Consider the following 14,508-nt stretch of genomic DNA (forward strand, 5'->3'; position numbering starts at 1 on the left):
GTGTTATTATTTCTTATCAATATTTAGATTAATGGATATACACAGTGTAAATGGCTCAGTAATAATTTATACTGAACACTGATAGCGCCTAATATCAAGGCAAACTAAAGGAGCTTGGGCCACCCTTAAGGGTAGCTGTGTCTGGTGCTTTTTGAGGTTTAATTGGTCTGAGGAGGTAAAACATGCTTGTTTTGATACTGCAATGTGTAGGCTAACAGCTGTATACTGTGCTATAGCACACTCTGATACCAGTTGCTGCGCACAAGGACCAGTTAGCACACATATGAAAGCATTTGTTTTAGTTTAAAGCAGGTATGTGAGTGTGCTGAACACAGGGTGGAGTATAAGAGGAGCCTACCCGAACTGGGTCTCCTTCCCCCTGCGGTGCACCAGGACAGTCAGGAGGAGGCCCACCATGGTGGCCACCAGCAGCCCCAACAATAGCCCCACCCACACATGGCCCCTTTGGCTGTGAGGTGGCATGGCTGTAGGGAGATACACACACCCATTACAACCCTCCCACACCATATCATACCTCTACAAGGAGAAAAACACACACACACATATTACAACCCTCCCATACCATATCATACCTCTTCTAGGAGAAACAAACACACACACACACACACACACACACACACATTACAACCCTCCCATACTAGGTCACACCTCTACTAGGAGACACACACATTACAACTCACCCATACCATATCATACCTCTACTAGGAGAAACGCACACACACATACACTATATGGACAAAAGTATTTGGCCACACCTGTTTTTCAGGGTTTGGGCTAGGCCCCTTATCTCCAGTAAAGGGCAATCTTAATGCTTCAGCATACCAAGACATTTTGGACAATGCTATGCTTCCAACTTTGTGGCAACAGTTTGAGGAAGGCCCTTGTCTATTCCAACATGACTGTGCCCCAGCGCACAAAGCAAGGACTATAAAGACATGGTTTGATGAGTTCAGTGTGGAAGAACTTGACTGACCCGCACAGATCCCTGACCTCAACCCCATCGAGCACCTTTGGGATGAACTGGAGATTGCGAGCCAGGCCTTCTTGTCCAACATCAGTGCCTGACCTCATAAATGCTCTACAGAATGAATGGGCACAAATTCCCACAGAAACACTCCAAAATCTTGTGGACAGCCTTCCAGCCTTGTCATTACAATGTAATGGTCAGGCATCCGAATACTTTTGTCCATATAGTGTATATGCTCGCATACACACACTTTACAACCCTCCCACACCATTGTATGTGTCTACTAAGAGACACTCACATTACAACCCTCACATACTTTATCACACCTCTACTAGGAGAAACACACATTACAACTTTCCCATACCATATCATACCTCTACTAGGAGAGACACACAGACATTACAGCCCTGTTCATACTGAGGGTGTTGTCAAACCGTGCTGGATGGCTGCCGCGTATGAGGTTTTTCTCTGTCTTTCAGTTGCTCAACTAGGTCTTCAGCTGTAAATTACTGTATATTACTATAGTGACACTTTTGTGCTGCCTTGTACTGTTCCAGGATCAAGCTCCTATTCATCCCTTAGCTGAAACTGGAACATTTTATCAAGGGATGCCAAACCAAGTGAAGAAGGAGGGAGTGGAGTGAAACATCTGCATATACACCAGAAACTTATTCCACATCACCGCACTAGGACCTGAATCTGGGACACTGCATTACTGCCAGTGAGCATTTAGCATTTGAATCCCTGGCCTGTTGTGTAGGTTCCCTTGACCTGGATGGCAGTGGTAAAAAACTGTTATGGGACCCATCTGCATGCCGCATATAAATGATAAGCCCTCCCCCACCCTCACTCAGGTGTAGGGCTCCTCTGAGACACTGGGACACACCTGTAGCTGGCATCACCAGGATGGGCTGGCTCCAGGGCCCGCAGCCTGCCACTGTGCATGCCGACACCTGGAAGGTGGCGTTGAAGAAGCGACCTCCACCCGACAGGTGAGCCATGTTTTCCTTGAAGAGCAGCGCCTCCTGCAGACAAACATGAGAACCTCTGAGATCCTAGCAGCATTCAAAACATCACACACATACCTTACAAGCATTCCCTTTTTGTATCCGTTGTGCTAATTACTCACCCATCCTCTGGCAAGTAGTGTCACAAGTTTTAGTCAAACCCCTACCCATATAGACCAGTGCTCTAGGTTCAGAGGGGTTTAACTAAAACTTGCTACAGTAAAAATTGGTGAGCCAGCCAGGAGGTGGTTATTTAGAATATTTAGATAAAGTGACTGTGCCTGAGAAATATTAGTTGAAGTTGAGTATTATTTTTAATACAGTTCTAATTGAAATTCATTCACTTGTCTTAGTTTCTTCAAATTACCTTCTTACACACTACACTTGAGTCAACATGGAGATAGTGCAGTTAGAGAGCATTAAAGTTCCCAACTCCCTCGTCGTTAGTGGGCTTACTCATTCTGCAGCAGATGAGGAAGTCTTCGATTTCTTGAAGAAATACGGGTCCATTTCCAGGTTAGTTCCCATTAAGAACCCTGACTCTGAGTTTGACCAGCACATCCTTGTTGAGTACCAGTCAGGCTCAGCACTGAAATCCCTTGAACCTTTACTGCCTTATGACCATCCAATTTCTTCTCTTCAAGATGTTACTTACCATGTCAAAGCTCTGCAAGAAGTCTACTCTGGCAGTTGCTTATTAGAAACAGGATCACAGGTGACCACAGTTCCTTTGTCATTTTATCAAACTTACCTGTCAACATTTACATTGCATCCCTTGCGTAACCTTGATGTTGAAGGTGCAAACAGACAGTCAGTCCCTTATGAAGGATACATTGAAATTAACATAACGTTTTCAAAGGATTTTTCCGGAGGAGGCATTGAAATCCCTTGTTGTTCCTGATTTTCGGAACAGTCAATCTCAGGTGCTGATTGGGACAAACATCCCTGATGTCTTGTATGCAGAGTGCAGTAAGTTGAAAACTGCTGAGCATGGATCTGCTCTGTATGGCTACAGAGCAGTGTTAAAAACACTTGAGCTCAGAGAAAAGCAGAGTGCCACTGGTCACCTGAGGCTGGTGAGACTACAACGCCGGACACCGTTGTGGACAAGTTGTCCCTGCTGGACAAAGTGCCCTCCTGGAAGGGTCCGTCAGTGTTAGCCACATTAACACAGAGAGATGGGCAATTATGGAACTGCCATCCATCTCCTCTTTGCCAGGTGGCATTCTTCTAACTAATTGCCTCATTACCTTTCCATCAAAATCTCCATATCGGCTGCCCGTGGCGCTGAAGAATGAAACTGATCATGGTGTGACCATCCCAGCCAACTGTGTTGTTGCAGAACTGAATACCATTCAAAGGGTAATACCTTCAGCGTGCTCACAAGACCCTGAGAACAATGCATCCAGTGAGCAGGAACCAGACAAGAAGTCCAGTCTCGTCTTTGACTTTGGCGATTCCCCCTTACCCACAGAATGGAAGAACCAAGTCACTCAAAAGTTGAATGGTATCCCAGAAGTTTTTGCACACCATGACCTTGACTTTGGTCATACAGATAAGGTGAAACATCACATCAAACTCCATGATGAGACGCCTTTCAACCACAGCTCCAGGCCGATCCACCCCCCAGACCTCGAAACTGTTCGCCGACATCTCAACGAGCTTGTTGATGCAGGAGTAATCTGTCCCCCACAGTCCCCCTTTCCTTCGCCGATAGTGGCCGTGCGGAAAAAGAATGGCCAAGTAAGACTCTGCATCGACTATTGTAAGTTGAACCTGCAAACAGTGAAAGACGCCTATGCATTACCCAACCTGGAAGAAGCATTCTCAGTCTTGATTGGATCCAAATAGTTTTCAGTGCTAGACCTGAAATCTGGATATTACCGGATTGACATTGAAGAATGCGATAAGGCCAAGACTGCATTCGTCTGTCCATTGGGGTTCTGGGAATTCAACAGAATGCCCCAAGGCATAACAAATGCACCAAGTACTTTCCAGCGATTGATGGAAAAATGCATGGGGAGTATGAATTTGAAGGAAGTCCTCCTATTACAGGTTCTGAATCATCTTAAAGAATATGGGTTGAAGCTAATGTAGAGTCTTCCAAACATCTATCCGCTACTTAGGTCACATTGTGTCCCAGAGAGGAGTAGAGACAGACCCAGAAAAGATAAGCGCATTAAAGACCTAGCCAAAGCCCCAGACCCTTAAGGAACTTAGGTCATTCCTGGGATTCTCCGGGTACTATTGTAGGTTTGTGAAGGACTACTCTTAGATTGTCAAGCCTTTAAATGACTTGACAGCTGGATACCCTCCGCTAAGAAAAAGATCTAAGAAGCTGGAGACAGATGCCACATATCTAAACCCGAAAGAGCCATTTGCAGGTCCATGGACACCCAGTTGTCAACATGCATTTGACACGGTCATTGAGAAACTTACCACAGCTCCTGTTCTGGGTTTAACTGACCCCAAGCTTCCATATATACTGCATACAGATGCAAGCACCACCGGCTTGGGCGCAGCACTGTACCAGGAACAGGAAGGACAAAAGCAGGTCATCGCTTACGCTAGTAGAGAATGGTCTTGAAGTGAAGCTAGGTACCCTGCCCATAAATTGGAATTCTTAGCCCTAAAATGGGCTGTAACTGAAAAATTCCACGATTACCTTTATGGTAACTCCTTCACTGTTGTAACTGACAGCAATCCCTTACCTACATCTTAACATCTGCAAAGCTGGATTCCACCAGCTACCGTTGGCTAGTGGCTCTCTCAACCTTCTCTTTCAATTTATAGTACAGAGCAGGGAGCCAAAACTCTGATGCAGATGGCCTCTCCAGGAGACCACATAGAGGACAAACAAACAATCTCCTTTCACAGAAAGAACAGGAGCTGATTGAACAGTTCACACATCGTCATTCAAGGCAGTCAGAGCATCTTAATACTCTCAACCAAGAAGTGATTTGTGCTGTTTGTGAGAAGCACCTTGTTAATCATAGCACTGGAAGTGATGTTGAGGAAGAATTCAAAATCACTTTGGTGGAGTCTCTAGCGCTTTATCCAGAAGCCATACCATCTAGCTTTAGATACGAAGAGCTGGCTGATATTGGCTACCCAACTGTCCCTCCTCTAGCGGAAGCAGATCTTAAAGAGCAGCAAAGAGCTGACCCCAGCCTCAGAGAAGTAATCTTTCAACTTGAGACAGGCGAGAAACCTCCACCCACAGTGAGGCAAGAATTACCTGAAATACCTTTTCTTTTAAGAGAATGGAACCGGTTCTGAAAAATGGAGTCCTGTACTGAAAACGAAAGGAAGACAATCAAACTAGTTTCCAGTTGGTAGTACCTAGTTTACGTTTAGTCATTTTCCAAAGTTTACATGACAACATGGGGCATATGGACATGGGTATAGAAAGTACTCTTGACCTGGTCAGATCAAGGTTTTATTGGCCAAGAATGGCTGATGAAGTAGAGAGGAGAGTTAAGACCTGCAATAGGTGTGTACAAAGAAAAGCCTTACCTGACAAAGCAGCACCCCTTGTCAACATCACAGCTACAAGACCTCTCAAGCTGGTTTGTATGGACTTTCTCTCCCTTGAACCAGATAGAAGCAACACCAAGGACATTCTCATTATCACTGATCACTTCACCAAGTATGCGGTTGCCATTCCCACTCCAAACCAGAAAGCTCACACAGTAACAAAGTATTTGTGGGAAAATTTCATTGTTCACTACGGATTCCCTGAACGCTTACACAGTGATCAAGACCCTGATTTCAAGTCACATACTATAAAAGAACTGTGTGCTTTAGCTGGAATCAAAAGATCAACAAGTCCATATCATCCAAGGGGAAACCCTGTGGAATGTTTCAATAGGACGCTTCTTAACATGCTCGGAACACTGCAAGATCAAGTGAAAACACATTGGCGAAACTATGTCAAACCACTAGTCCACGCATACAATTATACAAAAAGTGAAGTCACTGGATTCACCCCTTACAAGTTAATGTTTGGCAGAAAACCCAGGCTACCCATTGACATTGCCTTTGGCTTACCACTCAGAGAACTCATTCTCATTCACAATATGTGAAAAGTTTAAAATCTCGTCTTCAGGAAAATTATAGAATAGATGCTGAAAATGCTCAGAAAACAGCTCTGAGGAACAAAAAAAGATTTGACGAGTTTGTCACATAGTCGGCCTTAGAAATTAGAGATCATGTACTTGTCAGGAATGTTTGGGTATGAGGGAAGCACAAACTAGCAGATAAGTGGGAACCTGCCATTCACATTATAGTAGGACGGGCTGGTGATCTCCCAGTTTATATTGTCAGGCTTGAGCATGGAGAAGGGCCTTCCTGTACCTTGCATAGGGACCTTCTGCTGCCCTTTGGATTCCTGCCACCAACAGAAGAAAAGCCCTCTTCAAACAAAAAGGCTAGGCAGCCAAGAACACGTCAAAACCCTGGTGTTGGGGCAACACTTTCAAAATCTGAAGATGATGATTCCCATTCATACTGGTGTTGTGGGCCTCCACTTCAGAGAACCACCAGATTCACTCATGTCCATGATGTCAATAACATGGAAGATGGTGACACTGGACCAAACACAGTGGAGAAGTGTGTGATGTCTCTGGATTGCAGTCTACCTCGAACCCCCCTGAAGAACCTCTGTCTACTGGCATAGTTGTCACTCTGCCCCTTCATGACCTATCGAGTGCTACAACTTGAAGTACCTGAACCTGAAGTAGCTCAAGCTGACTCTGAAGGGTCAAACTTACCTGAAATAGCTCCTGTTGATGCTGAAACCACAGACTTACCCGAAATAACTAGGGCTGAAGCTACCAACTTACCTGAACCCGTTCCACTGAATGACTGAGCCAAAAATCTTTCTAGTATAGAACAAGTATCAACGGATGAAGCCAATGATACAAGTACCTTACCTGCTCTCAATCCAAATATTGACCCTGAAGAAGGAGAAATTATATCTGCCAATGATCACCCTGTGCCTGAAAGGATAACCCCAGATACAGAGGATGAAGTAACTGAGGAAAGAGAACCACCTGTAAGGAGATCTGACAGACATTGTGAGATACCCCATCGATTTCATTACCCTCAGTTAGGAAACCCCCTTATATCAGTAGTGAACTCCTTATTTCAAGGTCTGAATGCAGCAACAGCTAATTCCCTGGCTGGATATGAAGGTACAGAACTGGTTCCAAGCCTGTCCCCTGAATTTGCTAAGGCAGTTTAGGCAAATCTTCAGGAAATGTGCAACGAGACATGCCCATATTTAAGGGGGTAGAGCGTAACCCCCTAAAGGGTTAAAAGTGGGAGTTATACCAGTCTCTTGCTTGCCAATGAAACCGGAGCTTGGGCAGGATGTCCTGCCTCAATTATCAGCTGAGTCAGAGCGCGGTGTGAACTGCTCAGACTGCTTTTGTGTAAAGAGAGAGTGACACTTATGATTTTGAACCCAGAGAAAGCTGATATTAAATTTAACCACCAGTTAACAAAAAATAGCCTCAGTTTACCTCAGGAACCCACCCCACTTCACCAATTTGACTGACTTTAAGTTAAACTGAAATGTAAAAAGATTTTATTCGGTAAGTTTTCATTACTGTATAATTCGCATATTAAGGCTAGGATGCTACGTGCTATTAGATACTGCTACATTGGTTTAGCTAATATAAATTAAAATTAGACAATGCTTTACGTTTAGTTATTTGACAGACACTTTATTTCATCAAACTGACTTGAAATAAATTAAACTGTGTTTTATTTTATTTGCTGAGTTTTTCAGTACTGTTTAAACGTCGAGTGGAAGCTACGTTGCTAGTAGTAGTGGCACTGAATCAGAGACCATTGCCCTGACGCAGCTACAGGCTAAAGTAAAGTATGATGGTTAAGTTATGAAACGTGGTGAATGTTTATACATTTGTCATTAGAATTTTTATCAATTGACATTACAATTATTTTCAATCAAATGTGTTTATTTCACGTGATATTCGTTTCGTATTAAAAACTGGCGCATGCGCATTTAGTTCTGAAGCAGCGCATATATATTTCATTCTAAAGCTGTGCAGTTTAGTACAGTGACCTGTAATATATGGAAAGAGAGAGACATTTTATTAGTTATTTAATTAATGTAATGTTGTGAGAGTATTTCATACTTACCTGCGTTTGCAGTAGACAACAATGGTAACATACAGTGAATTGGATTACCGTAAAAGAAAAAGAATAGTATTTTATTGAGTGTTAAACTTAATAAATGTGAGAATGTTATAACTTTTGAACCCTATCTTGCATTGGAAACAACTTGAAACAAATTACATAAATAGAATTTTATTAAGGATAATATACATGATAGTTAAGTATGTTTTAATGTAACAAACAAATCACTGCCTGTTTTATATGCACAGGTCAGGTCTTTTTTTTTTTTGGTTCATGCATGAGATTTGGAGGTTTGATTGTGAAGATATTTCCGCCATGAGATGGCGAGTCACCCTGGAAGAATATAAATTGCATGCAGAAGAAAACAGCCAAGGCCCGGACGACGGCTGGGAAATTGTTTCCTTTATACTATTGCAAACCGCGGTAGGACTGAGAAGGCCTTCATTCATTTATTTCCTTTTTTTGGGGGGGGGGGGGGGGACTTTGTTTGTGTGGGGACTTTTTTAAAATTCATTACTTATCTCTTTTATTTTACAGGTACACCCAAACCAAAGAAAAGATATTGGAAAAAAAGCATTGTTGCATTGTACATAGTAACAACATATTGTTATATGTGAATGTATGCATATTGTAGTTCAGTGTTTGTATGTGACAATTTAATAATATCATTTTACATTCATAGTAAAGCCAGCTAATCTTCCTTCAACTTGTGTCAATCCAATCATTACCACCTCCCTTCGAACCTAGAGCACTGGTCTATACGGGAAGGGGTTTAACTAAAACTTGCTACAGTAGCCCACTAAGGCACAGCCTCATCACTTCACACTCAAGCTCATCCTCAAGTGTAGGCCAAGTCAGTACAATCCCTAACCATCAGAAGACTCTTTACAACTGATGGCATGGGCATTTTTGAGATGGATTTATTCAGATATTCACATATAATAAAACTGATGAGCGACTGAACCCAGTGACACAAAGCAGCCCCCCCTCGCTGAGCAGTGAGCTCTTGGCAGAACGCATACCTGGCTCTCTCCTCCCAGGTTCCACTGCACCTTGTAGGCCTGCAGCCTTCCTTGCAGCTCGCTCTCCTCCACGGGGGCCCAGCTCAGGGACAGTTGCTGCTCTGTCAGCTCAAAGGTGAGGTTCCGTGGAGCGGCTGAGGGCACTGCAGGAAGTGACGCAGCAGTGGTCACTGCAGTGACCGTGGATTGTGACACCCAGAATCAATGCTATTGACAATGACCCTGTGGCATTCCCGTACATGCCCACTTGATGGTCTGCACTCAAGCCTTGGCCCCTGTTTGCTTTGTTTGCCACAGTCAAACTAGATTGTTCTAACAAATTCTCACTGGCGCCATCTTTGATTAAGCAAAAGCAGGGCAGGCCTAATTCAGGTCGAGTAAAATTCCATTCAAGCAGTCACTGGGGGTGTGGATCAGAAGCAAATGCAGTCAATACACGAAAGCTGCGATGCCCTTCCTGACCAATAGGTGGCAGCAGGAGGGCTGTACGGCCGACAGGGTGCTGGAATAGACTGGAGACTCACACAATGCCTCATTGTGGCACTGAGGATGGCCTCAACTGGAGCAGGGCCAGACCTACCAGTTTACAAACATGCTAACAAGACCACACCCCCGAGCTCCCCTTCCTGCTGCCCATCTGCAAACTGCTCCCCTCACCCCATTCCCTCTCCCTGCCTCCCCTAAACCAGCGTGCTTGGGGAGTGGGGCCTCGCCCCCCTCTTGGCCTGTTTCTCAGCTGTTTAGGCCAGAAAATGTCCCTCAGACCACCCTCATTTACCAGCCACTGCTATGGCTCCTGTCCGACACAAAGCACTTCCACCATCTCACAGATACAGATACAGATAGATGAATTCCTTAATGCTAATGTGCTGCCACTGTTCTGTTGCTGAAGTGAAATATGGAGCAGATTATGGTGCCCACTCTGCTGCGGAGGCACCTTACGCTCATACAGGCTTTTGTTCGGTCAGATCAGGTTTTACAGCAATCACGCCAACATTCTCAACATTATTACAGTTTCATTAGCATTCTGAATACCATCATAGCATTATTTTTCAGATTTACAAACTATGCAACAATAATGAATGAAAAAGTATTAATAATTAAATGAGCTGTGAAAATTAGAGGGGAGGGGAAAGCCTTCTACTGAGCAATGCACCTGCTTCAGGGGTCTGGAAGTCAACCCAGCTGGAAAAAGGGGAGGGTCCCACTTCATTGTTGCAGCAAATTCGCACACTATAGTTTGAGTAGCACTTCAGCCCACCAATGATATGCTGGAATGGTGGCACCATCACATGGCGCTCAGGAAGCTCAACCCTTTTCCTGGAATTCTCCAGCATCTGGGAAAACAACAATCATTACAAAGTTATGTCACTGCTACTGTTACTAATTACATTAACATTGGTAAAAAGCCACAAAAATGAAACCCATATTGGCAGGAGATTGACAGAACAATAGATTCAGTGACTCGTTCATCATAATTTGTCCCAGGAGAACCTAAGTGTTTAGTTTCTTTCTCCCTTGATTATGCATATCTGAATTTTTTCATGTATTTATGGCTTATCTTAAATCATGCTGTAAAACTGCACACAACAGCAAATTGATCTAGTTGCTCAACTGGGATCAATGTTATCACAAGCGGCAATTCTTTGCGGATTCAGCAAATAGTGGACCCAAAGAGCTCCCCTTTACTGTACCCGTCTGATCAATAGCACCTTAATAATCTGAGTGCGAATCACTCTGCTTGTTCACGTATAGTGTGTGTGAGTGAGTGCTGCACAGATCCACAAATCTTTATATCATATGGGTGTGCTAACATAATTATCTGTGCCTATTATCCAAAATGTGGGCTCTAAATGTGTGTGGCAGCTAAATGTCCCTTTCACAACAACACACACTGCAATACAAAAAGGTTCATTTCAGCAAATGTGGTATCATTTAAAAAAGCCATGGATATACCCCATTTAAACATGTTATTTTCTTTCTGGATAAGCTCTGGATAAGAGCATCTGCTAAATGAATGTGGACTGTATTTACCATGGCACTGGCATCATGACACACATGCCAAAACTGACACACTGTTTGGCCGTTTACAGAGGTGTTGCTCCTGGAGCAGATCCTAGTGTTTGCTATATCATTCAGATCACATAAGGGAACTTGCATAACTGAGCTCACACCTTCGTACTCTCCAACTCCACAATACACAATCATATGGATGACCAGAAGGCCACAACCCTCATTCCTCCAATCAAAGTCATCAGAAATGAAAGCCACAGGCTGACACATGTGCATCTGCCCAGCCTAGATTTTTCTTTGTTCAGTATTTTTGTAACAACAACCACTATCACGTAAGAACTCCCAACATGCAAATTCCGAATAAATATCATGAATGAGCTGTTTGTGTACAAATGTTACTGCCACTAATCCTTCAATGTTACAAGCTATCTATGTGTAAAATAGGCTGCACGCAGCTACATAATCACAGTTGTTTGTGATGAACTTGATGAAGCAAATCAGGTAATTCCAAAAGGATAAAACATTCAAGACATTTTATTGCATGTTTACCTGACTAAACTGTCCTTAGTATCCACCCAATTTCCATATGTTTTACACAGAATTGTGCATGCGACTACTACATTCTGAATGAAAAAAACTAGGGATGCACTGTTTTAGCATTAATCGTTAAAAGTTAATAGCATTAATAATGATTAATTGATAATCGCCTTTCTCAGCCATCAGTTCATTCATGGTCAGAAATATGAGTCATTTACATCCCTAATATTCTCATCTTGTTGTTAGCAGGGCATTGGGGTGTGACACCAGGGAGATTAATAGTTAAATAATTGTTTAATCAGCATACATGAGCGTGTGTGTCATGTTAAAAGCTCTGTTGTCAGCACTGGTCTGCTGTGTGTGGGTGAGGTTGAAGCCTGGGGCCACAGTGGGACTGACTGTCTGATTACAGTATGCAGCAAAGGGAAGGGAGGCAGCAAGTCACTCCCTGGCTCTGGTCCAAGGCTGGCCACATCACCTCCCATACAAACAAAGAAAACAAGAGAAGTATAGACTCTCTAGATAACCAAGGAGGGCCTCAGATCTGTCTAACCATCACTGTCATATTTCTGCTTGGAAGCTCAGGACTTATTTTTCAAGCTGCACAGTTTAAAGCAGACAATGTGATCCTGCCCTGTTAAATAAAAATAATGGCTTTATCCAACTTTTAAGCCCTCAGTATAAAAGCAAGATGAAAGGTTAAAGGCAGTGTAATGGTTCAGTATGTGTGGAGCCTTAACAGAGGGTAGAGGGAAGGGAAATAGACAGCTGAAGAAAAGGAGAAGAAAAGGGGGAAAAGGATAAAGGCAGAGAGAAGGAGAGAAAGGAAGAATCCGGAAGATTGAGTAGATGAGAGACAGAAATAGGAAGACAAAGGTGAATGGACCATGCTGCTCCATGTTATACTAGCAGATGAATCTCTTAGCAGGCACCCTTCCCCAGGGCAACTTATATTATATCTTACATTATATTTTATATTACATCTTACAGTATATCTTACATTTACATAATACCCATTTATACTGCTGGACATCTTTACTGAAGCAATTCAGATTAAGTACCTTGCTAAATAGTAAAACAGCAGAGTACACAGCATTTAAACCAGCATTCTATTTTATACTAAGCACTTCTTCACAGTGTAACCCCATGAACAGACATGTGAAACAGCAAGTTGCTGGGAGGATACCTGGATGGTGCAGGCCTGCAAGGTGGAGTGTCCTGTGAATCCAGGGGTCCAGGCCAGGGTGACGTTGTTTTCTCGTACCTGCATCACCTGTACTGTGCTGGGAGCTTCTGGAAGAACTGCAGAGAAGCCAGAGACACAAGGGTGTTGTGCAGCACTGACCATCGCTAAGTGTCGTTTCACATAGTGGAGAAGCGCAGCATTGGGAATGCTGGGAACACCTTGGCGAGGATTGCAGGGTGAGTCTCACCTTTGATGTGCACGGTGCCAGTGCGAGACACAGAGATGCCCCTCGCATTCTTGGCCTCGCAGTAGAACTTCATACTGCCAGTGACACCTGCGGGATCAAAAACCGGTCATTGAGTGGCCACTCATCAAAAGCAGACCAATCTGAATTTGAAGCCGGACTGGAACATTGCTGCTTCCTGCTCTCCAAAGAGTCTCTGCCTTTTCTTGATTTTGCTTAGGCATTCTGGGAAAAAATGTCTTATATTTGGGCCAATTTATTTATGTAGATGAAATCCTTAAAATGGTTTTGTCAAATACCTCCAATAAATTTTAATTTATTCTAATCTTTGTAATATGTTTACAATACACAAGATATCTGAATTATATTGACCACTGTAATTAATGTTTAATTAGGCAGACTACCCATTCTAATGCATTGAGAGAATTATTTTGTTTTCTTTTAACTCTGGTATGGCCATTTTACAGGACTTTTGTTAGACTGCTAAATTATTCAGCTTTCCAGAGTATTGCTGCAGTAAAAACTCCAGTACAGCGAATGTGTAAAACACTGACACATAAGCAACTCAGGTAGGCCACTATGAGGCTGTCTGTCAGTAAGGAGGAAGGAACCCAGGCTCTCAAATGGTTGAGTCAGTTGAGGAGCTGGTCCCAGTTTCACCTTTTTTAATGAGGAAGCTCGAATTTCACAGATACACATTGGAGATAAGGCAGAAATGAATGGCTCCATAGGAGCTCCCCTTAGCTGTCTGTCCAGCTTGCACTTGGAGGCCTCATCACAAATGCTATGACAGACTTCAACTCCAGACACCATTATGCGACACCCATATTCTTCCTAAGAGACATCTAGGCAGACACAGCTACTAACAGCTCTGTTCCTCAGAGAGCAGTCTTACATTCTGGTTTGCCTCCTATGCATGACAGCTTGAAGGCAATTTATAAATCTGGTCCACCAACCGTAATTTCAGCATGTTGCAAATAAAACCTGGTCAAGAGCCCTCCTGAGACAAATACACCCATTCATCACTCAGGTATAGAATTATTTCCTCTATCTAATACAAGCATTTTGTTAAATAATAACCTTTAAGCACCAAGATGTGCTGATGCCCATTCACTGAAATACTCCAGGATTTGAATTCTTCAAGATACCAGCCTCCACACAGACCATCACTGAGAGGCATTTCCATGCCCCTATGGCTATATTTAAAGAACTCATTGAGTATACAGCTACTATAGGTTCTTACACCCCTTCAGGTAGACTCCTCTCTCACCTGGGCCAACATCTCCATTTGTGTGTGCAAAGTGCAATGGGCTTGTCAGTTTCCTATACAGCTCACCGTTTACACA

General features: G+C 43.3%; 1 protein-coding gene across 2 annotated transcripts in view; it reads right to left on the reverse strand.

Moving 5' to 3' along the window:
* Positions 1 to 14,508, reverse strand: part of tyro3 (TYRO3 protein tyrosine kinase) — a 36,135-nt gene that overhangs the window by 11,194 nt on the left and 10,433 nt on the right. For both annotated transcript variants that reach the window (XM_036542978.1, XM_036542977.1), the window contains exons 5-10: positions 13,166 to 13,252; positions 12,919 to 13,034; positions 10,339 to 10,519; positions 9,183 to 9,325; positions 1,875 to 2,013; positions 359 to 485 (exon numbers count right to left, since the gene is read on the reverse strand). In XM_036542978.1, coding sequence (XP_036398871.1) covers positions 359 to 485; positions 1,875 to 2,013; positions 9,183 to 9,325; positions 10,339 to 10,519; positions 12,919 to 13,034; positions 13,166 to 13,252 — 793 coding nt within the window. The remainder of the gene's footprint in view (positions 1 to 358; positions 486 to 1,874; positions 2,014 to 9,182; positions 9,326 to 10,338; positions 10,520 to 12,918; positions 13,035 to 13,165; positions 13,253 to 14,508) is intronic.

The sequence above is a fragment of the Megalops cyprinoides genome, chromosome 12 (genome assembly GCF_013368585.1).
Source record: "Megalops cyprinoides isolate fMegCyp1 chromosome 12, fMegCyp1.pri, whole genome shotgun sequence".
In the NCBI taxonomy this organism is placed as follows: domain Eukaryota; kingdom Metazoa; phylum Chordata; class Actinopteri; order Elopiformes; family Megalopidae; genus Megalops; species Megalops cyprinoides.